The 26,461-nt window shown below is 39.2% G+C and overlaps 5 protein-coding genes across 15 annotated transcripts in view; 2 read left to right on the top strand and 3 right to left on the bottom strand.

Annotated features, from left to right (window-relative positions):
- LOC144633854 (uncharacterized) overlaps positions 1 to 2,855 on the bottom strand; it is a 97,508-nt gene extending 94,653 nt beyond the window's left edge. Inside the window, exons 1-4 of one of the 3 annotated variants that reach the window (XM_078492750.1) lie at positions 2,722 to 2,855; positions 2,393 to 2,558; positions 1,197 to 1,281; positions 228 to 271 (exon numbers count right to left, since the gene is read on the bottom strand). In XM_078492750.1, coding sequence (XP_078348876.1) covers positions 228 to 271; positions 1,197 to 1,281; positions 2,393 to 2,495 — 232 coding nt within the window. In that variant the 5' untranslated portion in view covers positions 2,496 to 2,558; positions 2,722 to 2,855. Of the gene's footprint in view, positions 1 to 227; positions 272 to 1,196; positions 1,282 to 2,392; positions 2,559 to 2,692 lie in introns of all 3 variants that reach the window. The other 2 variants (XM_078492752.1, XM_078492751.1) reach the window with 2 other exon arrangements.
- Positions 2,856 to 3,130: 275 nt separating this feature from the next.
- On the top strand, positions 3,131 to 12,934 carry LOC144633827 (beta-1,3-N-acetylglucosaminyltransferase radical fringe-like). 2 transcript variants are annotated; one of them, XM_078492711.1, is made up of 11 exons: positions 3,131 to 3,967; positions 6,079 to 6,130; positions 7,185 to 7,227; positions 7,505 to 7,567; positions 8,051 to 8,174; positions 8,472 to 8,498; positions 8,698 to 8,780; positions 10,566 to 10,636; positions 11,534 to 11,628; positions 11,880 to 11,965; positions 12,548 to 12,934. In XM_078492711.1, exons 1-11 carry the CDS (start codon positions 3,383 to 3,385, stop codon positions 12,657 to 12,659), a joined length of 1,341 nt encoding a protein of 446 aa, XP_078348837.1. In that variant the 5' UTR covers positions 3,131 to 3,382; the 3' UTR covers positions 12,660 to 12,934. The 2 variants fall into 2 exon arrangements, with proteins under 2 accessions (XP_078348837.1, XP_078348838.1); XM_078492712.1 differs by having other exon boundaries at positions 6,082 to 6,130.
- An 857-nt stretch (positions 12,935 to 13,791) lies between these two features.
- Positions 13,792 to 21,438, bottom strand: LOC144633834 (bile acid-CoA:amino acid N-acyltransferase-like). Its single transcript, XM_078492718.1, has 2 exons — positions 20,748 to 21,438; positions 13,792 to 14,602 (listed from the first exon to the last, which is right to left on the bottom strand). Exons 1-2 carry the CDS (start codon positions 21,229 to 21,231, stop codon positions 13,809 to 13,811), a joined length of 1,278 nt encoding a protein of 425 aa, XP_078348844.1. The 5' UTR covers positions 21,232 to 21,438; the 3' UTR covers positions 13,792 to 13,808.
- A 15-nt stretch (positions 21,439 to 21,453) lies between these two features.
- Positions 21,454 to 23,352, top strand: LOC144633511 (kelch-like protein 25). The gene has a single exon (XM_078492362.1). It carries the CDS (start codon positions 21,454 to 21,456, stop codon positions 23,350 to 23,352), a length of 1,899 nt encoding a protein of 632 aa, XP_078348488.1.
- A 2,833-nt stretch (positions 23,353 to 26,185) lies between these two features.
- LOC144633871 (small cysteine-rich protein 6-like) overlaps positions 26,186 to 26,461 on the bottom strand; it is a 69,686-nt gene continuing 69,410 nt past the window's right edge. For 6 of the 8 annotated variants that reach the window (XM_078492780.1, XM_078492777.1, XM_078492776.1 and 3 more), the window contains exon 4: positions 26,186 to 26,369. The gene's annotated coding sequence lies outside the window, so the exon portion shown is untranslated. The remainder of the gene's footprint in view (positions 26,370 to 26,461) is intronic. The other 2 variants (XR_013567113.1, XM_078492782.1) reach the window with 1 other exon arrangement.

The raw sequence follows: 26,461 nt of genomic DNA on the forward strand, positions 1-26,461 counted from the left end.
GGAGGGAACCTCTACGGAAAGGGGTAGGAAGCAGGTGTAAGAGGTACGAGGAGCAGGTTTCAGACACCCCTGTCCACCCCCTCAGAGCCGAGTGGCATTAGTGGTCATTGTAGAATCTGTAAGATAATAATAAAATACATGTTACTGTTCAAACAGAACCTTTGCATCTCTGGAATAGTACGTACATGTTAAGAAGACAACATAGATCTGGTCTTTCAGAAACTTACCATCATTAAGCGGTGCCAGTAACCCTGTCTTTGACTCGCTTTTTCTATGAAAATATTGGATAGAGTTTAAAATAATATTTACTCCTTAATATAACAGTCAGATATTTTTCCACTTTACTACATGTATGTATTTTGTGCTTTGCACACAATCAAATGATAAGAAATATTTTCAGTTTTTCCATACATGCACATGTATATTTGTGTACAACAAACTGCTAGAAGATTTATTAGCATTTTTCAGTTTCCAAAATACTGTACTTTAAGTTACCTGTAATATAAAAGTCTGCACTCGGATCAAAGTGTCCCATTATAGTAATTGCTTCCTGTAGCATGAGAGGGGGTGGGGAGGGGGGGGGGTATGCTGCTCTCATTGGGTGAGATGCTAGTCTACTGCAAACCAGTCAAACCACTAGTTTGCTTAAGATCCCCTGACCAGGCATGTAACCTTCAATGATGTGGACATTCTTTGACGGTAGACTATATTCGCATTCTCGGTTTTGGACTGTAACTAGCTTGCAATGAAGGCTCATCCAGGGGAAATTATATCATTAAAAAGAGCTTCATGTGATTTACAATTGAAAAGATTACCAGCATTAGCCTCCATTGCAAGCTAGTTCCAGCCCAATACCGAGAATATGAATAAGGCCTATTGCTTTTATCGCACAACACCTGCATGACCAGTCACAAGAATGTCTGCAGAGGACTGGCTACACTTGTGTGAGTCCCGAAGGTGCTCTGCCCCAGAGCCCTAGTCATTTTTCTTCCTACAGCTCTGAGTCATTTTTAGGAGCCCTGCAAGAGCCCTATACCTTTTGTTGCCTTGGAGACCAAATTCTTTGGTGTCTCTTTCAAGTCGACCAGGCAGTCATTGCATAAAATTGATACAAAATCTGACAAAAACTTTATCACTCTTTGAAAGTATAAAAAGGTTCGTTGATGTCTTTAGAAGGGCCCGCCTGACTCACATACCTTTTCTTGGCATTATAAAGCCCGCCTATCCCAAAGCAAGTACAAATGTTTTGTATCGCGGATACAACGTCAATGCAAGAATCATCTGAGTGGAAATAATGTAAACAACAACAATAAGCTATACTAGTAATAGTTCTCACTATAAAGCTGCCCCCGCCTTTTTATAATTTGTTTTACAGCAATAATCTAGGATTAGTGGAATCTTTTTGTGGCCTTTAAAATAAGGCTTCTTTTTTACTGTGCCATGTACGTCAAGACATTGTTTTGTCTTTTTGCTGCGGAATTTCTTGTTGTGTGACACCATTGCGTCCTAAAAATATTCACAAGTTCAAGTCGAATATATTACCTAACGCGCGGAAATAACACCTAGCGGAAATAACACATAACACATTATTCGTGGTGACAACACGCAAGATTATTCCCGGGGTTATAACATTCACAATTAACTTACAATAATTGCCAGTTCAAAAAGCCTAAAAATTCCACGAGTGACAAAATATGGCACATTCAAAGATTCGAGAAGACAATTTTTGATCCTTGTTCAAACCACTTTTTGGATCAAATAATCTGACAGTTTTTGTTAGCGAAACGAATTACCCCCGAGAGCAAACCTTAACGCTCGAACCAGCTCTTGGAACACACGTAGCCAAGAACACGAAACCAATTGCTTGAAATCTTTCGACGTATTACTAACAACTGCTTCAAATATCACTTAACACAACCAAAGCAGAGAAACCATTCGAACAAATCTGTGAACACGCGAAAGCCAAATATCGGAGTAATCAACGTGCGAGAAATACCAAAACACGCATCAGTCTTTTAAATACCGTTCTAACCTAAGATAGGGATTTTCATTTACCGCTACCCCCCGTTATCGTGACGTCATAATACCCATAACTCCTTCGATAATCTTCTGCTTATACGTCATCATTACCCAAAGATGCTTTGCGGCAAAACGTCATCATTACCCTAGATTCCTCGCGGCCTTTTTCGAGCAAATCGAGATTTTTTCAGGTATACATACCGTATATTTCGACTGTAAGTACATTCTCTATATATACGCGCAAGCTACAATGTATGCCTCCTCGGGCTTTCGCCTCTGGGCGAAAGCCCTGCGGGGGCAAAAAGCAAGGACACGTGTTGTCAAAAACAACTAAGAAGCCAACAAAATAAGAAATATTCTTTAGCTAAAGCACCTTCTTCGTCCTCTTTAGGGTCCAAGTCTTTTTGTTTTCGCTTTTTCTGCTTCTTTTCCTTGTGATTCTCGTCTTCAGCCGACTTTTCAGCTGAAAGCTCCATTTTGCACGTGTGTGTGCTATTTCGGCGCGTGCGTGAGTGATTCCACCGCTGTTAAAAGTATCCCTAGGGAGGGGAGGTAAATATTACAAAGATCTTAAAAATCCATCACAATTTTCTGTAACAAACGTATTTTAAGTTGTACTTGCTAGACATTCATTTTTAATGTTTATTTAAATACAGAATTTTCCCATTTTCACCACATGCGTTTTTTATTAGCTTTACTCACCCCACTGTAGTTAGTAGCAGATTGTTCGTGTGTAGATGAATTCGTGACGCTTCGAGGAAAGAATAATGTCACCTGCAACAGCTTGGCTAACCACACTATTTCAATGGATAAAAAGCGCGGTAAAGTTTCAAAACGGTTATGAAGTCTTACAATGAATTGCTTTCAAAGGGCGAAGTCTGGTTTGCGAGCGAAGATGGGACTCTACTAAACGCGACATCTCCAAAGTTGGCCCGAGTTCAGATTTCCTGTTTCGAAAGTGTTTAGCATGCATCGAAAGAATTTCTTCCATCTGCTACGGCTTTATATGATCTAAGGTGAAAAATAAGACGCTAAATATCAAATATCCGTCTATCGAGGATTAACTGACGATCTGGAACGCATATTTCTTCATTGGAGCGGGCGCGGGCCTGTGTTGAGTTTTCGTGTGCAACGCGTTGAAATAATCAACCGCAGCATCTGGTGTTTTTTGTGATCTTTGACTTCTGGAAAGTTTGTACGATATTTAGTGACTTCTTCAAACAGGAATTAGTGCCAACAGCATCGCAATGTGGTACGTAATGGTTTTGGCGGGTTGCAACGGGAGTCAAATCAATTCGCTATAACTCAAGCTGTATCAGTATACAGCGATGGACTTCGTTTGAAAAGTTTAATTTAAAAGACGATGTTTCCTCCAAGGAGAAAATGCAGAAAGTTGCTGGTATGGATTGCTTTGGCAGTCGTTGCACAAGTAATGTTTTCTCTATTTCTGCACGGAGAGTTTAATTTCGCGCCAGTGAGGCGCGCGAGAACTACAAAGACAAATGACAGGATTAAATCACGTCTCAGGCTTCAAAGTCAAGATGAGGGAAACCACAAATTTATTGCACGCTCGAAATTGGAACATGCTCGCGGCAAAGACGACAGTATAGATTACGAAAGAAACGTCGTAATTAATGAAATAAAATCAACAGATCTTCCACGGACGTCTGGAAGGAATCTGCAAAACATCAGACGAAATCAATCCATTAACCTTTCAGCAGGGATAATCGGTCCGAAGGGAGTCAAAGGAAAAGCAATATTTAATGACCAGTCTGTCAGAAAGAAAATACCGAAAATTAATTTTGGTCACGAATTTAGGACGGAAAATCGTAGAGGGTCAAACTTCACCGAGCTAGAAGATGTATTTATTTCTGTCAAAACAACTGGAGAGTATCACGAACCGCGAGTCACCATTTTACTTGACACATGGTTTCAAAATGCAAGAAAGGTGAGTTCAAAGACGAGGGTCATGTCGTTAAAAACATTACAACATTTCCTTTCGCGCGCCCTAGTTGATGTTTCAATTTATCTCTTTATTTCTTCTACATCTTCTTATAGCCACTTATTTTACCTGTTTTTTGCAGCTCAATCTCTTCCAATATCGCGCTCTCAGATAAGGGTGATCAATGTTCATTCTCTCATTACATTGTCAAGGGTTTTACCGCCAAATTATCAAATAACATGTTAAAGAAATGTATTTCAGTCATTAAGAGAATTAACGTTTTGAAATGGTACTGAATGCAGAAAAAATATAGTCAGGATTGTATAATGTAAGGTATATTTAAATTCTGCAAATGGAATTGATGTGATATTATTTCATAAAACAATGCAATCTGGTCTCAAGATCACCAGATTTTGTTTTTGCATAAATTTATGTCTTATCATGAGATTAAAAATATAATATGCTTTGAAATTCCACTGAAAATTATTGTTAAACCTACTGTTCTTAAAATTGCTGGCATTCCCAGACGTTTTGAATTTGTTTAATCCTCAAAATCTTTAGAAGGCACATAATGGAATTAAAATAATATTGTGCTGCCCTAGATTTTTCCATTTCTTTTAAACAATGTATGCATTTAAAAATGACATTTTCAATCAATAAAACCATCTTATTAAGGCAAATATATAAATTGAATTTTTAGCAGCCTTCCAAATAAGTCAAGATTTTGTCCTCACATGTTATTATTTTGTTGATTTTAACTTTTTATAAATAATTAAAATTAAATCTTGTCAAACCCCGAAAAACATTGATTTGTACTGCCAATTTAAGTTCTCAAGATAATTTCTGACACTTCAATTAAACATTATGAAACCTCTGTACTAGAGTAAAACCCATAGAAATGTTCCAAAGAGTTAAAATTCACTTTAAGTGTAAATTCAAATTACTTTAGTTTACCAATAACATTTTGGAGTGGGTTGCTAACAAAGAAAAATATTTTAATTATTTATCAAGAAAGTGCTGACATCTGTTTAAGAACTCTGGCAATTACTGCTATATAATAAAACGCACAGGATCAGATAAGGGGGAGAGTGTCACGGTTGCTTAGTAACCATATTTGCCAGAAAGAATTACAAACAGTGGATATTACAATAAATGTCTGTATGAAGACACAAAGAGACAAAAATTATAGTTAAACCTGTAAGTTTTGCAAACCTAGAAAAAAAATCTTTTTGCAAGTTCTCAGTCCTGTGTCTTTCATTTTAAAAATTGAGCATTTAGAATTTCTGAATTTCGACCTTGCGTGACACAAAGATAGTGGCCATGAAAAATCTGTCTGAGTAAAAAAAAGGTTTTCTTTTAAGCATGAAACGTGAAACTGCATGGCTGATCGAACTGCGTAGAAAACTTAATGTGGCAGAGACATAATAGAGACCAATCCGAGAGTCAAGAATGCGTAACTGTAGACAGCTGTTTCAGACTCTTTAGTCCTCCTCAGTACAGTATAATGCCACAGAGAACAGAATGTGCAGCCAATGCGAGTCAACTTTTACAATCTTTGTGTGTCCTCTGCTCATGGTAATGACACCAGATAAGCTCTCATATTCGATAAGGTCTTCTATAGATGCTGTGTACACTAGTAGCATTTTGTTTGTGGCCCAGTGCAGTTTGTTCGTTTTCTTTTAAAGTTTTCAGCGCTTTTGACATTTAAAGTCCTGGGAGATGTATTTATGCACAGGTATACAAGCTCGCGAGCAAAAAGAAAGGGCTTTCATTGCAAAAGAGAATTTCAGATTGTTTGGCTGATGTTGGTGTACCAAAGTTGTACACCAATATGGCATTTCCATACAAAGCTCTATAAAGCTGCGCTAAACGTTTTGGCAAATTACTCAGAAACGGCGTACCGCAGAGACCTGAAACTTTGGGAACATCTTCCTGTGTTATTCATTTATTATATTTTATTTCCATGGCTTATTTCATTAAAAGGTTTCCAGTTTATTTTTTTATTATGTGACAGTACGTCAAACCAGCAATACCAAAAATACATTAAATTTTATTTACAGATTTAGTAAAACATTTTAAGGAATTTTTTTTTTAACTTTCATTCTTTTGTGTTTTTTCAGGTTTATTTTTTTACAGATCATGAAGATGCAAAGATGAATCAAAGCTTAGGTTAGAATTGTTTAGTATTAAAGTTACATGTCAAATAGCTTTGACAGATCGTTGCTTTGTAAATAACTTTTTCTAAAAAATTGTGCTTTGTATGGAAGAGATTTTTTGGTATGAGGAATTTTTTGAAGTATGAGAAGTTTGTTACCTTTGTCACAATTAAAGTAAAGTCTGTCTCCGAGCCATGAGGCCCATACAGGCGGAGCTTATCCCGGTTTCAGTAGCATTAAGTGACTAGGAGTATTGCTACTCCCGCCTGGATGGGATGCTAGTCCATCGCAGGGTTACCCCCCAGCAGTAAATTCGCCGGTACCCATTTATACACCTGGGTGGAGAGAAGCACTGTGAGAGTAAAGTGTCTTGCCCAAGAACACAACGCAGTGCCCCGGCCAGGGCTTGAACCCGGACCGTTTGACTCGGAGTCGAGCGGTCTAACCATTAGGCCACCGCGCCTCCCACTTTTGGGGCTTCGTAATTGGGATGCAGTTATAAGAAAAAAAAATGATAATGCATCTGACTGGACTGATCACTAACCAGCTATGCAAGAGCACAAAAAATAAGTTAAATTGTTATTAGTTAAATGATGCTCCATACAATTTATTTTTTATCCTTAAGCTAATGTTACCCTCATGCAGACATAAGTAAGGATGAGCAAGCAAGTGTCTTAACTGCCCAGGTTCTCTCTTGAGCTTTTTAATTACAAATTTAAAGTTCCAAGGACCATCTCATCCTTAGAGAATTTTTACCCTGTAAATAGTGCCTTTGGACCCTTGGGAAAGGCCGCTTTGGAAATCGTATTATTATTATTATAATTGTTGTTATTGCATGGTATTCTTTGGCAAGGGACTTAGCTCTTGCAGTGTCACTTTTTTTCCACCTGGGGGTGGGTACCAGCAGTTTCAATGCTAGGTAGTAATCCTGCAGTGGGCTAGCATCCCATCTAGGGGAGAGTGAAAATACTCCTGGTCACTTCATGCAATGGAAACTGGGATAGCCTCCAGTGATATGGGGCAGTTGGGCTGATGTTGACTTTTTTGTGTCTTATCTTTTATTTTAGGGGGACATCTTATCAAGACTCCTTGTGAGACAGGACATCAGAGGTATGTCAAGCTATTTTGTGTGGAAATAAGCGACTTTCCAAATCGCGAAAGTATTTCGCACGCAGTGCGGACCTACTCCGAAAATTGCAAACGGAAAGGCTGCTAAATTCGATAGTAATGAGTTTCCTACTTTCGGAACATTACGATATTTTAAATATAATTTTTTTGTTTTAATTCTGTAAATGCTGCAAGTGCCAGTAAAGCAATGTTTGTATCTTACTGTTGTCTTTTTCCCTAATGTATTAACTTTGTTCTGTCCTATTTTTTTCTTGACCAGGACGAAATTATGTTGCAAGATGCAAGCTGAGCTAGATTTCTTTGTACAGAACATGAATACAAAGTAAGTATCCGCCTACAGTCATCATACATACAGTCATCGTGTCGCGGGTTTATCGCGTGCCGTGAATAAACTGTTTACCACTGCATGAAAGTAATGCACAAATATTCTGCTAGAACGCGGACTCACAAGTCGCGGAATATTCCTCCAGGGGAGGTTAAAATCTCTATTCCCTGAAAGTTTTGCTTAGTAGCCGGACAGCGCTACACACTTTTTAGTGTGACTCCCATCTTCCTTGTCCGGTTTCTCACTCACTCCAACCCTCCTCTTTTCTCTCTTGTCTCATGACGAGACGGTGGTTTAAACCGACTCGATAAAATATTCAGCGCTCGCTTGCCCATTAGACGCCTCGATGCAGTCTTAGGAGCCGGGAGTCCAAGGCTTTTCTGTTCTTAGAACCAGAGTAAAATGTCACTTCTCGTAACGATTACTTGTTGGTAATTTTTTCATGAGCGCAAACGTATTTCTTTCTTCTTTCTCCGTTAGGTGGTTTTGCCATTTTGATGATGATAACTACGTGAATGTACCGGCACTGGTTAAAACACTGCAAAACTTCAACCCGCATAAAGATGTGTACCTCGGTAAACCAAGTCTGCTGAAACCGATGGAGGTAATGTATGTTATGTACAAAATATGACATTTGTACATCCTAATGCTTAATGTCCCCATATAACTTATGACGATCAGTATAAAGACAATAAAGGCTTTATACCTGGCTAAGAGCTTAGACGCAAAAACCATTACCATATTAAAATTAGTAAAAATTGAAGTAAAATTTCAGTGTTGTAGCTTTTACAAACGTACGTATTTCATTTACGTTTGCAAGTAAAATAACAATACGGGCAATTTCTGATGAACATGCAAACTTGATTTCGTGTATAACTGTTCTCTTTTGTTCTTTTTACAGACGTGGGATAGATTGGATGGAAACAAGGTATGAGAAAAGAAATGTGTTACATTTTTCTCATTGAAACGTCATTTTCACTGAAAATACACAGATTAGACAAATATTAGAAAAGTAAGTAAGAAAAGTAAAAGCAATTCGGCGAAACAAATGTTGAAATGAACGAAAACTGTCCCGTTATCACAATAAAACTCTTCACTGATTTGATTTTTCTATTTTCATTTTTCAGAAAAAGAAGTTTTGGTTCGCCACTGGTGGAGCGGGGTTTTGCTTGAGCCATGCTCTAGTCACTAGAATGAGCCCTCATATCAGGTAAAGTTCTCCCGCAGTACAGTACTATTTAACAAAAGAAAATGAAATGATAAACACTAAATGGCTTACCCTAAGGGAAATGAAAAACAATTTTTTCGGCTTTCCCGAGACCCTCAATGTTATCTGAGGTGGAGCCAAGAGGAACACACTAACACAATACTACAGTCTAAATGCGCATGCTCGTGCGAGTCTCGTGTTCAAGTAAGGAAGTTACAGCTCCTTCGAGAAAGGTTGTAAAAATGTAAATATTGTTTATAGTTGTCATGCATTTAGCTTCGAGATAGCTAGTTTGTAGGCATCCCACTGAAACAGAGGAAACAAATATTCTAAATGAACATAACAAGGTTAAAAATCCCAACTGGCAGAAGGCAGACCAGTTGGCTATATACAAAGCGTGACCGAGGATTTGAATTCGGGACGACCAAGAACAAATCCAACTAGTGGCAGGGTGGAGTTTTTGAACCCTAGACCTCCGGGTTACAACACCAGCGCCCTAAACCACTCGGCCACGCTGCCTTCTGCAGAAGCGTAAAAGCGCACGTGACAAAGCCGAAACGTATGATGGGTGTTGGTTGTTTACCTTTGCTTGATCGAAGTTCACCACCACCACGGTGTTTTAGTGATGTAGAAGGAGAAAGCGTAAATACTGTACGTTTATTCAGGGTTTCTCTTTCCTTCGCGATGAGACGCCGTGAACTTCGACCAAGCAGTGGTACGAGGATGAGAGTTGAAGAGAGTTCAAGACGGAATCCACTAGGAAGTCGAGAGAATAATTTAAATCGAGAATAATTTAAATCCTATTGCGTTATTTCCTACCCTTAATAAAAGGTAAAGAAGTAAGTAATTATCTGTGATAACACCAACAACAATTTCTCATCAGAGTCTGAGAAAATGAATTTCAAAGTTTACATGGTATGGGCAAAATCTCACGTGTAGCCATTTTGTAAATTCGTCTTAAGCGATTCAGTGGAATTCAGCGGAACTTCAAAATGTGTTTTCAATGTGTGGTGTTGTTAGAAAAGATTTCTTTTGATAAGATATTTGAAGCAGTAACAAAAAAGTTTGCAATAAGGTGGAAATAATTCTGGTACAACAATTTCTTATCAGAGTCTGAGAAAATGATATTTAAAGTTCACAAGCTATGGGCAAAAGCTTACATCTTTTAAGCGATTCAGTGGAATTCAGCGAAACTTCAAAATGTGTTTTCGATGTGTGGTGTTGTTAGAAAAGATTTCTTTCGATAAGATATTTGAAGCAGTAACACAAAAGCTTGCAATCAGGTGTAAATAGTTCTGGTAAATAATTTTGTCCAATAACTACTCGAAGTCCTGGCGGATTCTCACTCTATCATCCTCGTTTGGCCCAGGCTTTAATGCCTACAGACAACAGTCATTGTTGCGCACGCTTTCACGCTTATGTAGGACATCCCTTCTCGCAACAGCTGTAAAGAGTTGGTGTCAGCAAGTGTTTTGGGACCTGTCACGTGATACGTTCTCCTCCATTAGAAATAGTCATTTCATTTGCGGGATATAACAAACCTAACTATGAAAACTATAAGTGTAGCCTGCGAGCAGGCTCTCTATTCGGGGGCAACGGGAATATTGAACTACTCGAGCGCCGAAGGCGCGATCCCGCGAGTGCAGAAGGCGCGAGTGCGTGGGCGAAGCGAGCCCGCAGTTCAATATTCACGTTGCCCCCGAATAGAGAGCCTGCTCGCAGGCTACTATAAGTGTTAAATGTTTCACTCTTCGCCCAAGCCTTAATTCTGAGTTTGGTTCTCTGTAGCGATGGCAGGTTTGCGAAAAGCTGTGAGAGGATTAAACTGCCCGATGACTGCACCATTGGATTCATCAGCGGTAAGAAAAGGAATAGACTTTTAAGTGTATATGACATAAATTTCCTAGTAGTTCGAGATTAATAGTGAACCAATTTCCAAACCAATTTTTTTTGTTCAAACTTCGCGCTAATTTGGCTTAAAATTTGCCCCCTTAAGCGAGCGGCCGTAAGGTCACGTGAACTATACCTGTGACGTCAGGTTGTTTGACGCTCGTCATGAACATGGCGGAAAAAACAAAAGAGGCCAGTGAGGAAAGGCGAACGTCATTGTGTAGCTGGGGCGCCCAAACCTTAAAGCTGCACGAATACCGGCTCTTCACTAGGCATCCCAAGGAACAAGTTTCCATCCGACAGTGAGATCATAGCGCGTGAAATTCGTGCAACCGGCACCGAGGTGATCTCGCGAACAAGTTGCGAGATATACCCAGGGTTCGCACGCGCCTTGAAAGTCCTTGAATCTCAAAATAAAAATTCAAGGCCTTGAAAGTCCTTGAAATTGTTTTTCGGTCCTTGAAAGTCCTTGATTTTTTTATTGAACGTCAAAAGGCTTCAAGGCAACGAGAAGACCGCCAAAATTAGCTATTTTTTTAGTTCTTCAGCAAGCACATCAACGGCACAACAGACTAGAAATCGTAGATTTGGGGTAAATTTCGTGAAAAAAAAGTCCTTGAAATTTCCAAGAAAAGTCCTGGAAAGTCCTTGAAATGTTCTTGAATTTTTGGCGTGAAAAAGTGTACGTACCCTGTATACCTCGTTGCGTTCAGCTCATTTTAAACAGCATTGTTACGAGATATCACTATACAGAGTCGTATATTGTCGTCATAAAAACTCACATCGTCTCTCGGATTGAAACTCCGACATATGACATTCAAGGCATTAATTGCTGACATCTTTTTTGTGGTCTTCTTACATTGCAGAAAGTCTTCTAAACGTCAGCTTAACAAGATCGGGTCTTTTTCACTCCCATCTGGAAAATCTTCCGGGCATTCAACAAAAAGACTTTAGCAAACAGGTAAGGGACCTGGTAATTTGATTGATTCAGTTCAGTAGACTCTGATTTCGGTCAATCGCCGCGAAGAGAAATCTTATCCTAAATCGTCCATTTTTGTTTCATTATTCCGGTGCCTTTCATGGGTTTCAAACTATGTAACCTCGCCGAACACCCTGGCCTTGTTTTTTCCTGGATTTCTTCCTATTTTACTGGTGGATGCTTTTGATCATTTTTAATCTAACTTCACATTGCTTTCAAAATCAATTTTCCAGATAAGCTTCAGTCACGGCCACATGGGCGGCAGATACAACCGTGTTAACATCGCAGGACCGTTTGACGAGAAAGTGGATCCCAGTCGGTACGACTTAGTTTAATGAATCAGTCAGTCAGTCAGTCAGTCCTATAACCCCAACCCCCCCCCCCCCCTTTAAATTTGTAATGAGCCCACTCCTTTAGATAGGCCCTTGACTGCCCGCGCGAGCAGTCTCTCTCCGTGGGGACGCACGCGAAAACAGCTAGCGAGCACGATACACAAGCGGCGAAGCTGCGAGTAGTGGGCGCTCTTCTTCTGGCGCCCGCGCTACTTGCTGCTCGCGACTCGCGGCGCTCGTACATCGCGTTCGGCCGTTCCCTCACTTTTTTCGCGTTTGTCCCCATGGAATTTTGTAGTTAAAGCTTAAGTCTAAAATTCCGAACAGTTTCGGCCTATAACGACTGTCCATTCTCAAATTTATTTACTATCATCATCTTTGTCGAGCAAACGAACTCTGTAAAATTTCGAGGTAACTTAATTTTTAGTGTTATCTGTCTACCACATTTGCTTTTCATTGGCACGTTTTTTTTTGTAAAAATGCATTTGTTATTGCACACATATAAAACAGGTTATGCGTCCACTACTTTGCAATACTTTTGAACTTATATTTGTTCTTTTTTCTTTTAGGTTTAAATCAATCCACTGCCTTCTTTACCCCAAGACAAGTTGGTGTCCCAGGTTGAGGGAAGAGGATAAAATCGATGACAATAAAAACCGGTCATCACTTCCCAGCAGATAACAAAAATCTTCAAAAAAAAAAGATTTCATATTTATTTAATTGTACCAGTCCACTGAATTATATTTCTTACAAAATATTTGTATTTACTTCAGTCTAGAGTTTAACTTAAAACTTGCGAGTTTGCATTGGTTGTAAAATAGGTCTTCAATAAGTTATTTGTACAATTTGTATGTAATAAAATAAAACTGTAAAAAAGTTTCGAAAATAATGTCACAAAAATTCGGTATACGTCGCTTTCTGTATATAAATGTTGGAAATAAATGAAGACTTCTCTAAACATATGCATTATTATATTTTTTTTGTTCTGTCCACAGATAATTGAAAGAAAAAATTATACCCGTGGAAAAAAAGAAACTAACGGTTCCTTCGAAAGTGACTCCCCGAGAGTAACGTTAATTTTTTACGCTTACAACCCTCCGCTTCAAAGTAACGATCAAAGTAAAATAGCGACCCCTTCAAAAGTATCAAAGAAACGCAGTGAATTCAATAACTAACTGAAAAATAGTGTAGGTCCTATTAGTCTACAGTACTGATACCAAAGCAATCGTCCGTCTCCTATTTTTATGAACATGCAGTGGGAAAACGGGCCGTTACTTACGAAAGTTTACGATACACCGTCAATTGATCAATTTTAATTAAACTTTTATAGTGAACTCCCATTTCGAACCCACTCGTGCTCATCCATTTTAATAATTACACACTCTTCACGTATACATTTCAAGCCGTGCTAGTATGTGTTTTCTCACAGTTCTATTCAAAAATTCTAATGGAATACCGTAAAATTCCAGTTATAAGCCCTGGGCTTAAACAACTTCATAAGGGTTTTTGGGTGGGCTTAAAAGTGGAGGGGCTTATATCCGGGAGGGCTTATAAGCGGAATAAAAAAAAAACGTTCCGAAACGGGCCACGGGAGTGTTGATCGAAAGACGTCTTTAAGTTAAAAACGCATAATAAAGGAACATTTAGGCCTGTTCAGTAATGTCATCCGGCAGAGGGGGGGCTTATATCCGGGGGGGGGGAGGCTTATAATCGGATGTATTTTTTTTTGTTTCCAGGTAGATGGGCCTATAACCGCGGGGGGGGGGGGAGCTTATAAGAGGGGGGCTTATAACCGGAATTTTACGGTATTCGGTTAAGTTTATTTACTTGCTACAAACTACTTTTGACATTTGTTAGATTTAGCTGAAGAAAGTCTAAGATTTTCTGCCAGGAAATTTCCTGAGCTAATGCATGAGACTCAGGTTCACCACCCAGCACCCAATACTGTTTAAATGGCTTCATGTAAGATACATGGCACAGTGGAGTATAAGGAGGTTCAATTCGATGGCCGGCACCTGGAAACTGCATAACAGTACAAAGGGACCCCTTGCCTACTGCCTTCAGCCGTTCAGATATGTAACCTACCGTGAAATCTGAATCAATGTTCAAGTCATCTGTCCCATAAACAAGTAAAACTGGGCATGTGATTCTTTCTACAGGTGTCACTGCAGACATGTCCCCTGAAGCAAGAGCGAACTCATTTGCTGGCCTTGTGCAGTACCTAAGTATAACCCCTTCATCTGTAATTTTCATGTCTTCACTCGAGTAAAGAAATACATTTGAAAGCTTTCCTTTATATTTGTATGGCATCCAAAAGGCAGCATGCCACGGTGATATTGCCACTGTGGCTTTGATGAGATCAGTCCTGTAGCTTGCAAGGAGGAGTCCAACCCAGGAACCCAAGCAGTATGAGATAATGGCTATACCATTTGGCAAAACCTTGGGATGATAGTAAAGCCATTCTGCGGCCTCTTCAATGTACTCAAGATTAATGTACTCGGGTGATGATGGGAGATCGTCATAAGCAAAATAGGCCAGTGCTAAAGCTGCAAATCCATGAGAAGCTAGCAGAGAGGCTTTGAATTCAACCAGCCCCCCTGCACCACCAAAAAGATCTATAACACCTGCAATAAAACAAACTAGTTAAACCTAAATTATTCATGTTGGTAAACCAGATTGATGTTTATACTTACAAGCAGGCTTTTAGCCAGGATTTGAAAAGTGGGAGGCATCCAAAAATATTGCATTTGCTGAAAAATAATTTTCAAGGTTCAAGCAGTTGTTGCCCTGGGGAGTTAGTGAGTTCTGTTGCCCTAGGGAGCTATACAGTTTGAGGCACACCGTGATACCTTCTCCCTATATTTTCAGCCTTTTTTTGGTGGAGGGGGGGGGGGGGGAGGGAATAACAATATTGAGCTTGATTTGTCAGATGTTCAATTAAATACCCCGGGGAATCGGATATGATCTTTTATTTCTGCAGTCTATAAATCTGTGGTCTGCAGACTCAAAACATTACACGATCACCAGTTTTTATCACCATGGTTTTATAAAACTTCCCAGATGCCTTGTTCTATGCTTAACTATCCATATAGTTTCTTCTTGTATAGAGTTCAAACCAGGGGGTACACCCCGGGGGGAAGTCAGCGATATAGTATGTATTATACTCTGATAAAGGTCAAAGCACTTCATTTTGCTCCTGGTGGAACCCCAATATGGAAGGAATGGGTATTATATATGAGATATTCACCTAGGGATGTAAAATTACAGGTTTTGGTCTCCTGACTTAGGGTGTTTTTGGTTGCACATGAAATTTATGATGATGCATTTAAAATCTATTTAAAGGTGAGTAGTAGATAATGTTGTTTTTAAGCCCGCCGTTGGATTGCCTACATACTAATTTGGATTTCCTGCATACTAATTTGGATTTCCTGCATACTAATTTGGATTTCCTGCATACTAATAACTGTCTTCCTCCATACTAATGAACGGATTCCCGCTGCATATTAATAACTGTCTAGACGCTTCTTTTCATATGATAATAAACTGTCTCCGGAGATTTCTTTTACAATGGGCCTGCTCTGACATGTTCCTTTGTTTGCGTCCAATCTTTATTCCTGATTGGACGTTCACGGCTGTATTGTTCATTGGAATATAAACGCACAAATTTGGTAAGCATTCACTCTACTTTTTGATATCAAGCAAGAAAACTTTTACGACAGTGCAAAGAATCTGCGTACTTTTACTTCAGTGTCAAGATGAGTTACTCAAAGTGTGGACTCTGCCTTAAAAACCTTGAAGTGATCAACCCGACCACGGGAATACGTTACATTCGATGTGTGGACTGGAAGCAATGTTCCTTCTTTTGCCGCGAGGATAGCGTACACGAATATCAACAGTGTCTTAGAGACTATGTTATACCTAACTACAAAGTATGTGAAGGTGGACAATCGCTTTACTGCAGGCATATGGATGTTGCAACATTGAAAGTCTCAAGATCTCAAAAGAATCCGCTCCGACCCTATTTTACCTGCAGAAGAAGTAAGGAAATGTGTAGATATTTCCAGTGGGGCGACGAGAAGCCTTTTATTGACGAGAGTCAAAGACTATCTCCATTGTACTGTCCTGAGGAAAAAAAGGTATCAGAAGAGAGCATAGCATCTTTTACTCCCAGGCCCAAGCTGCAAAGACAGTTTGCAAGATTAGAGAGCCCAAAGTGGGTAAAAGAATGTCTACATTAGAACGAAAATTCCAGTGAACATTTGTCGCTATATTGACTGTATCAGTAAGCATTCAGTTGTGTAAGAAACTAGCACTGTAGAAAATGAACACAATGAGTTGCACATACGATGTATTTTATTTTTGAGTCCTAATAAACCGTTGTTATGTTTCGTAAACCTATATGTATTTTCAGGTCTCTGTTTTTATCTAAACATCTATAAGCGTTTATATAGACAAGTTACGCACCGCGATACACAAGAAGGAATAAAAAGCTTTTCTCTTTTAAACACGTTTATTGATAATAATAACATTGAGGTGTTTCTATAAAAGATGAACCGACACAGTTCACTTAGTCTTCGGGAACAGTTTGTTTGACAAACAACCGATTGAGTAAGAATTTTCGCTTATCGATAGCGAGTTCTGTTGATTCCAGCCAATCATATCCCTCTGTATCTTTCAATTCATTTTTGGTCTCCATCACTTTGCGGAAGGTGGAATCTTTCTTCATAGCATGCATCCACTGTAAATAATCCAAAAGGACTTTTCTCAGCTCCTTTCTGTATACTGGTAGCAGAGCATTTTCAGCTTTAACACGGGCCACTTCAGGCGAATCTCCATGTTGTTCGTACTCGTTTATCAGAGCTTCGAGTTGGGCTTCGTGACGACTAGTAACTTCATCTTGAATGCGCGACCAGGGGTCTATATGTTCCTCTTCTTCTTGGGAAGAGTCTATTTCTTCGCTCGATTGAGAATCTTGAGATGACTGTTCGCTTTCCTGTGAGCTCTCATCGTCGCTTTCATCTCCACTATTATCGGGCAATATGATATTTCCAAAACCCTCTTGAAAGAATTGATTATAATTGCTGTACATTGTGATCTGAACTGTGTTAACTCTGAGAATAGACTAAACTACAAACAGCAGCGCGCTTCTTTTATCGCTATTTTGTGTTGGCGGGGTTACCAAGTAAATTAGTATATATTTATTTCCATCCTCCTCCCCCTCTACAAAAATGTTGTATTATTTGTTTCTTTTGTACCCTTCCTGTACCCCCTTTGTACCCTCCTGTACCCCCTCTGTACCTCTATTGTACCCCCTCTGTACCCCTCGTGTACCCCCTCTGTACCCCCTATTGTACCCTCTCTGTACCCCCTCTGTACCCTTCTTGTACCCTCTCTGTACCCCTCCTGTACCCTTATTGTACCCTCTTTGTACCCCTGTCATGCACCTTTTTTTTTTGCTCCAGAAAAAAAAATATATAAATTACGTGAATCTGACAAAAGTTATTTATTTGAAATCATGCTGGTGTTTTTTAATTTAGAAAACTGTAGCCAATACTTCCGCCCAATCTCTGATATTTCGTGCCCTTGCGCCAAATGACTTGCGAGACGAACTTAAAATTTGGAACAGCAGCCAGGAATGGGGCAGTGCTTACATCTCTTCATGTTTACGGTGTGAAAATTGAATAGAAACTTTTAGAACACGAATTTCATAGCGCAAGAAGGGCAGCAAGGGCACCGAGGGCACCAAGGGCACAAAATTGTGATGTGTTTTCTTCAAAGCGTGCGTGGGGATCTCGCGTGGAGTTCGCGCGCGAAGTTAGACATAATCAAGAAATGATTAAATTCTGCCAACTTTGATTTATTTACCTTTGAACGAACTGCATTTGAAAACATATTTTCCTGAAAAAATCAAACTCAACGTATTGTTAAATATTTACAAGCCAGATAAAACACTACAAGAACTTTACTTACAAACAAAATCAATTGATCCAAAATAACACAAAGCTTGTCTCCCGGGCGAAGCAGATACTCATGACTCAAACGAATCAAATGTAGACTTTATTTGTACCGCTCAAATATATACAAACTCGCGTGTGCATTTACAGTAACAAGTTAATATACACTTAACACGCGAACAAAATAAAACTTACAAATACTCAGAAACCGTCAAATTTGGTAGCAAACAAAACTATAAACAATCTACTATTTCCTTTGTAAGTTCGATCCTTGAGTATAGTCGTGTAAATTTTACATAGATGAAGACGATTATTAAATTAAACAATCGAAATAAAAGTTTTCCTTGACTTACAAATATGTGTGTTTAGTGCCTAGCGGCGATTCGCTTTTGCGCTCAATTTCCGAGCGTAATATTATTATATGGTGTTTACTTTTAAAATCACTGAAGCACAATCACGCTATTGTTTTATATTTTTCATTAGCACCAGTGATCCTTATCTTACAGAATTTGGAGGTTGCATAAAGAGTTAAAATGTGAAGGTTTTCTTTGTTACGGAATGCGGTGAAAATATAAGATTCTCCTGTCTCATTTATTGCTATAAGACGGAGCGGAAAAAATCGATTCGAAGCATAGAGAGCGTTAGACATATGTTAACTTAAGTACAGACAAACACAAAATGACTTAAATAATCTAATGAGCACACTTTATTGTTTTAAAAAAAGAAGTTATGCTGAATGTCATTTATTGCAAGGTCAAGGTCCTTTACCGCCTGAGTTTTTCTTCTTTCCTTACAACGTTCTCAACGCATTCCGCTTCAAACGGGTCACAATCAATAACCTGCTCAGCATTTTGATCTTCGCGGACTTCTATTGCACTGAAATCGTTCGTTTTGATACCATTTGGACCATAGACAGTGGCATACAAAATGCGATCCTGTAGCTTTTCCGCTTGAACGATCTCGCCGAAGGTATCCAGTTCAAGAGAAGTTAGATATATGTTTGTCCAAGGAAACTTGGGAAGCTCGGTAACAAACGTCTCCCACGAATTTGTAAGCTTGTAGCCGAGAACACTGCAGACACTTTGGGCTGTTTTCAAGACCAGATTCAGGTCTATTTTCTCTCTCACTTCATCGTTGTAGTAAAACCACGCGTCTTCGTTATCCATCATTACGCAGGAGTGCTGTCTTTGGCTTGGGTGCTGAATAGCACAACCATTACAGCGATTAACTTTCTCTTCGTGGATAAGCCCATCAAAGATTGCAGCATAGGTAAGCTGGAACACATGGCCCACAAAACTGGCTATCTTTTGGCGTTGGATTTTTTCTACTTCGTCTATGGTCATCAGAGGTGTAGAACTCGATTCGACTTGCATGTTTGGAGCTATCTTGTAGTGAAATTTATGGGCGATAGTTCAGTAATGGCTCAGAAATTATAATGTTTACCAAATTTGCGCGTTTATATTCCAATGAACAATACATCCGTGAACGTCTAATCAGGAATAAAGATTGGACGCAAACAAAGGAACATGTCAGAGCAGGCCCATTGTAAAAGAAATCTCCGGAGACAGTTTATTATCATATGAAAAGAAGCGACTAGATACTTCATTAATATGCAGCGGGAACCCCTTCATTAGTATGGAGGAGGACACTTATTAGTATGTAGGAAATCCAAATTAGTACGCAGGAAATCCAAATTAGTATGCAGGAAATCCAAATTAGTATGCAGGAAATCCAAATTAGTATGCAGGCAATCCAACGGCAGGCTTAAAAACAACATTATCTACTACTAAGGTGAAAGCATTTAATGTCACTGTTTTGAAATGGTATCTTTTAGGGGTTAAAAAAAATTGAGCCCACCCAGATTACCTTATTATAGGAAATTAACGCTTCACGAAATTAACGCGAATTTCAAAATTTTGCGTTAATTTAAGTAGCGTTAATTTTTGTTAACGTTAATTTCCGCTACCTTAATTTCCATTATTTTTGCCCCAATTTCTCGATACAGTCCAGACGTTCTAATTTCCTAGCATAAAGCATTATTTCATCAGGGTGGAAATCTACTGGCATCACTGAAACTGTGAAGAATGCTCGAAGTATCACGAACATTGTTTCCGTCTCGGATTATACGCCTAGTGTTGAAATAAACTTGTTGCTGTTATTTCAACAAATGTTTTTCTTTGTGCATGTCGCATTAATTTCCTTCATTTTAAAATTTAACCCTTTCTTCCGCGTTAATTTTCTTTATTGGAAAGTATTTTTTCCTTTGATTCGCGTTAATTTAAGTCGCGTTAATTTCATATACCTTAATTAGCACAAGCGTTAATTTCCTATAATAAGGTCGTCTCTTTTAAGGATTTGATATAAATTTTCCATTGAGCATCCCCGTCCCTTTTACGTAAGAGAAACCTATCCTACAATATCATTATATGGCTCAGGTTCTCTCCATGCCAACTTTATCCTCTAAACAATGATCATTCAGTGTACAAATATCTAATGACACCCGGGGGTCAGGAGACTCCCATATTAAATAGATGGGGTTGCTTGTAAGAAATTTTTAATTAAACCCCTAAAGGCCAATATGGACATGGCTCAAGCTTTTTTGACCCCTAAAAGATACCAAATTAAAAAAAAAATAAAGAAAAAATGTATATTGCTATATTTACACTTGGTGTGCAACCCCAAACAAGACCTTTACAGTAAAAGAAATTGGCATTTTGCCAGGAACATCCTTAGTGAGACCTTACCCCCCCCCCCCCTCCCCTCCCCCCACCTCCTGCCAACAAAACTGTGTGAATACACATAAACCGGTAACTACCTGGGAATGGTCCATCTCCCGGAGGTAGAAACAAAGTCCCACGGATTCTTCCTTTTCTCACGGGAATTCTCCTCACTCCATCCGCCATGTACCACTTTTGAAATGTCACGCTTGACATACTGGGCTGCGATGGTGCTCCGTTCAAAGATATGTGATCATCAAAGCATTTTAACTCGATATTATACGGTGTAGTGACATCTGATTTCATCAGTGCAATCCCTTTCCTCTGTCCCGGTGCAAGTTTCATGCTCCATAACAATCCCATGGGTGAAACTCCACTGTAAGATCCCCCCAAAGACGAGTCACGGCAAACATCAACTTCACCATCTTTATCAGCGATGAAGTGAGCGTGTGACGCGAACACTTCACCTTGATCGCCAACAACCCTTGCCTCAAGTGTAATTTTCTGCTGTGGTTTAAGTCGTGTGACGTGAATTTTAGTTATTTTATCTATAAGAGACGACTTTGGACGCAAACTAAGCATGACCGTAATCTGACAATCTCGAGCCGTCCTCGATCGTCCCCGATCCGGCCCCGATCACAGCCCTTCTTTTGCACCTGCACTCACCTTGCACAGCGGATTTTAATAACGAACGCATGGGAACCTTCGGCGACCTTCGGCATCTCTTCGGCATCAACATAACCAGGAACTAAACCCGGGAACTATAAAACTAACAACCAAACATCGATCTGTTATGACATTGAGATGGCAGCCTTGATAGAAACCTCTGATAATTCTGAGACGCCAAGTAGAGACATATTCAGGGAAGCCTTCACGCCAAAAGACACCCTCGATCGGCTATACGATGTTATTTTGGTGGTCGAAGATGGCAAACAGTTCAAAGCTCACAGACATGTCCTTACAGAAGCAAGTCCTTTCTTCGAAAAGCTGCTGAACAGCGACATGAAAGAGTCTAAAGAAGGAATTGTTCGGCTGGATATGTTTTCCGAGTCTGTTATGGTAAATACACTGAAGTTAATTTACACCGGTCATGTTCAAATATTGACTGAAGACGATGCCCGAGACCTGATCATTATGGCCGATTATTTGTTTCTTCATAACCTAAAAACTCTCGCTGGTGAATTTTTACTACAGGGGTTGAATGTTTCCAATTGCTTTTCAAATTACTACTTTTCCGAAAGATATCGATGCGAAGAACTTTTATCTAAGACCAAAAAATTCATCCTTGCAAATTTCAGCGCCATATACGCAGCCAACCGAATAGATGTTTTGAATTTGTCGAGCAGAGAAATTGAAATGTTTATTTCAAGTGACGAAATAAATGTAAGCGCCGAGAAAGAGGTTTTTAATATCATTCTATCGTGGATTGATCACGACAAAAGCAAGCGAAAGAAATATTTTGTTGGGTTATTTCGTCACGTTCGACTGGTTTATGTAACGCGTGACTTTCTATGCAAGGATATCGTGACAAATGATCTCGTGAGAGACAGTGAAGGCTGTTTGGATCTTGTGGAGGACGCGATGAAGTTGATTGAGTCTAAAGACTTAAGTAATCTATCTGTTACACCTAGAAAGTCGCTTGAGACATCTGTTATAGTCATTGAATCAAGTGAAAATATTCTGTGTTATTTCCCTTGTGAAGATAAGTGGTGTAGTTTGGGGCGCAGTTCACCGATACGTACTTCTCACCGTGTCTCTTGTCGTGGTAAACTGTATGGAATCTTATATTCACATCCAGAGTGCTGGAGTGAAACGTGGTCATTCCAACGTCAACTGGTTAGGTATAATCCATTCTCAAATAAATGGACGTTATTGCCATACACTGGCAAAAAAAGCAGAAATTTGCTGCAAATATTTGTTACAAATGAAGATGAAATGTACGCTTTCGAAGTTGAACCATGTGAGTTTCATGGATTAAGTCAGCGACCAGCCAACCCTCGCGAAAGAGTGTTCTTGGGTGAGGAAAAATATGTTTCCTTCATCACAAAGTACAAACCCGAATCAAACTCATGGGAAGACATAGCATCATTTGATCATTTGAATAGACGCAGCTTTTGCATTGTAGCAAAAGATGATTTTATTTACTTTATTGGAGGTGTAAAATATGAGCATGGCATCACACGCAATGTTTTGACTGATGTTGACAGATACGACCTTAGAAAAGACGAATGGAACAAAGTTGCTGATATTCATCAAGGTTGTAAACATCATCTGGGAGCTGCAGTGAATAGAAAAATTTTCATTGCTGGTCAAATTGAGAGATATTTGTCATCAGAAACATATCAATGTCAAGTGTACGATGAAACAAAAAATGAGTGGCACGTTATCACAAGCCCGAATGGCATAGTTCAAGCACTCTTGGCTGTTGATGGTAAGCTGTATGCTGTAGACAATGCAATGAACACACCCAATTATGTAAAAGTTGAATGCTATGACCCTTTAAAGGATAAATGGAACCTGAAAACTGAAATGACTATCCCTGGAAGTTTCACAAAGACTTGTTCAGTGCGAATTTACAAACAATTCCTTGCCAATCATCATCTGGAAAGCTTCATTTCTCGTAGTCTTCTTGGAATTGAACCTATCACCACACGATTTTTGCCCCCTGCGTCCTCTGGCAAATCCAAATGCCTCATCATGTAACACATGACAATGATTGAGCTATTGTAACCCCGGGGGGGGGGGGTACTCAAAAAAGTTTTATACGGGGAGGCTCCGCCCCAAGTTCTAACCCCTTACCCTTTTATATACCATTTTTGACAGATGTTGTACCCCTTTTTATATGCCTTTAACTGAAAAAAGGTACCCCTTTCATATACCTAAGAGACATGGTGTGGACTTACAATAGGACGTTTTCATGTCATTTGTATGTAGCGCTTAATAAATTAAAATAATACAGCCATAAATTGCGTCTGTTCGAACTATTTTAAAAAAGGCCCTTTTAAATAGCCAAATGACGAGATTTCCATACCCTTTCATATACTTAAACTCGTAAAATCCCTACCCTTATATATACCTGAAACCTGATAAAGGTACCCCTTTCGGGCGGAGCCTCCCCGTATAGGCCATTATAGGGAGTACCCCCCGGGATTGTAACTTGACCAATCAAAACTTCTGTTACAATGAAAGCAAATCAATTGACCAATCAGTAACCAAGGTGGAACTTACTCAATTCTATTAAACCATAAACTCTGTATTGAATGAGATGACGATTACTGTTTTGATTGATTGGGGTACAAAGTAAGTGTGGACAAGAGACTATGATTCTTTTGGTGTGGACTAAACATATTCTTCTAATGAGGGTTCCAAAGCGGGGGGGGGGGGGGGTTGTGGGTGGGGGATAATCTCATTTTTCCAGCCCAAATTTTGCCTTAAAATACTATTTTCCAGCCTACTATTTTCCCAATTTTTTAAATCCCAGTCCCACTTCTTTTGTTTTTCTATTTGTGATTCCCATACCCAGTGTGACCCAAATCCCATTTTCCCACGTCCGGCTGCAACACAGGCTAGATTATGCTAGCAGTGCTAATTAAATTTAGATAAAAGCTTTAAATCATGCTCGGTTTGCGACATTATGCCAAAAATTATGCTAACACTTCTTAGTGCGTTATTGAAGTATTATAAAATATCAGAGCAATTGCGTGCGCTATGATTGGTCAGTCCGACTTCATTATTGCTCCATAAAGCATGCTGCATACGTCACGCGCGTGCTTTTTTGAGTTATAATGCACGCTGTTTACATCATGAGGTTTAACGCAATTTCTTTAACATTTCATAAAAGAAATAAAAAACTTTCTCCTCATGCATTGTTGAGTTATATAAGCACTTGGGAATTTTTAAGAATACTGGAGAAGTGCGAGAAGCACTCCGCTTCGCCTCATGCTTCTCTATGCACTTCTCTGGTGTTCTTAAAAATTCTCACATGTTTATATAACTCAATACGGGCGCGTTTATTATTTCTTTAGTATTGTCCCAAAGTATAAAGGTGGACACCAACCCTCCTCCCCCCTCCCCCTCTCCCAACCCGCTCGAGTGCTCTTGCGTGGGGGTAAACTGTTTGGTGATGTTTCCATTTTTGAGTTATTTATTCAAAAGTAACCTCTTAACCGGCGTGATGGACCGTGTAGTCAGTCAGTCAGTGGAGTATGTTTGTTTGTCACACCAATCAGGTTTCATGTACTATCAGAACCAATCAAATTGTAGTTTATAAAGGAGAAGCAATCTGACACAGTTTTAGTAAGCTATTATGTTCAAAGATTTTAGATTTGTAGGAGGCGGAATTGGTGTGTTGTGAATTAACCCTGGATTACTGAAAAACGTTTTTTCGTAACGCTTACCTGCTTACAACGCGCACTTCGTGAGCAAAAGGCCCAACGCAAAATTATTATTCGTCTTATTCTAGTGTTCATTTTGGAGAGGCTAGCTTTCCTCTGCAAACTTTTTTTTATAGTTAATGCACCTCTGCAAACATTTTTTTCGAAATTCTTACTATTTTTTTTGTTATACACATCGTGTTTGCAAACAATTTATTTTGTCTTTCCAGGCCCTGCAAACAATTTTTTTCAATATTTTTCATCCCCCCCTCCAAAAAAATAATGGTCCGTCCCTAAGTATTCTTGGTTTTCACGTGACGTCATCAAAATTGTAAAATCCAGAATCGCAAGGCCCCTGAGTTTTTATCCTTCACTGGCTATTAGACGTCCTTAATACATATCTTGTTGAAGGTTTTTTTAGCTCGATAGCATTCGCCGTCTTTAAGATAGAGCATTTTGAATTTCGGAGTTTCACGCCACAGGAGATCAAAATGGCCGCCAGAAGGTTGTCACGTATACTTGAAAAAATGCCTCATCTTGTGAATTTTAACAATCTGAACAGTTGAGGTTTTGCGAGAAGTGTTTATGTGATTGTTTACTTTTTCATGATAGTGATCTGACCGCTTTTTGTAGCAGAAGTGAATGCCAGATGTTTTTGTTGATTTCCGGCCGCCATGTTGGAGCCCAAGCAGTTGGGCTCCAACATGGCGTTTCCATACTGTGCTTTCTAAATTTGCGTGAAACATTTTGACGGATAACTCGAGTATGGAATACCGTACAGACCTGAGACTTAGACAAGTAGTTTATATAGCAGTTTCCTACAACCTGTAATATTATTGGATTCATTTTTTCGCGACGTGACAGTGAAAACCACCTATTGGTTATTCAAGTGAAAAACAGGCGCAGATTTTCTATTAGAGGTATGTGAGAAGGGTACCATTTTCTAAGGAAGGTACAGTGGAACCCCGGTAACTTGAACTCCGAAGAGAAACGAAAAACAGTTCAATTTAGCGGGGTTTTGGAGTTAACCGAGTAAAAATGTTTGAAAACTGGGTCCAAGGGAAATGAAAGTTAATTCGAGTTAGCGAGGTTGTTCGAGTTATCCGAGTTCGAGTTACCGGGGTTCTACGTACTGCATTATAAAACGGTGGAGACAAAAAGAGACTTTTTTCAATGATCAAGCCTTTATTTGTCCTATTCTTACATTATGCTTTACCATGTTTCCTCTTTAGAATACCCCAATTTACTCAATTATTCCAGCATTTACTTAATCAATTTACCATTTTGTTACTAAGTTAAGGCCGTCTTTTCATTTATGGAGACAGACATCATTGCCACCATCTGACCCTGCAAAAAATAACTGATTATTACCCAAGGTTGTATACCACTTAGTTGTAACTCCTTTTATAGATAACCTGGATCCTCTTTTAGAATCTTGT

This window comes from Oculina patagonica, chromosome 12 (genome assembly GCF_052425735.1).
Source record: "Oculina patagonica isolate OP01 chromosome 12, crgOcupat, whole genome shotgun sequence".
Classification (NCBI taxonomy): domain Eukaryota; kingdom Metazoa; phylum Cnidaria; class Anthozoa; order Scleractinia; family Oculinidae; genus Oculina; species Oculina patagonica.

What these genes read in the sequence shown, in the direction of transcription:
- LOC144633827 (XM_078492711.1), top strand. Translation starts at nt 3,383, where the DNA reads ATGTTTCCTCCAAGGAGAAAATGCAGAAAGTTGCTGGTATGGATTGCT. An exon ending in ATAGATTGGATGGAAACAAG is followed by an intron (nt 8,499 to 8,697) that starts GTATGAGAAAAG and finishes TTCATTTTTCAG; the next exon opens with AAAAAGAAGTTTTGGTTCGC. An exon ending in AAAAAGACTTTAGCAAACAG is followed by an intron (nt 11,629 to 11,879) that starts GTAAGGGACCTG and finishes TCAATTTTCCAG; the next exon opens with ATAAGCTTCAGTCACGGCCA.
- LOC144633834 (XM_078492718.1), bottom strand. Translation starts at nt 21,231, where the DNA reads ATGCTTAGTTTGCGTCCAAAGTCGTCTCTTATAGATAAAATAACTAAA. An exon ending in GGGAGATGGACCATTCCCAG is followed by an intron (nt 14,603 to 20,747) that starts GTAGTTACCGGT and finishes GTTTTATTGCAG; the next exon opens with GTGTTATAGATCTTTTTGGT.
- LOC144633511 (XM_078492362.1), top strand. Translation starts at nt 21,454, where the DNA reads ATGGCAGCCTTGATAGAAACCTCTGATAATTCTGAGACGCCAAGTAGA.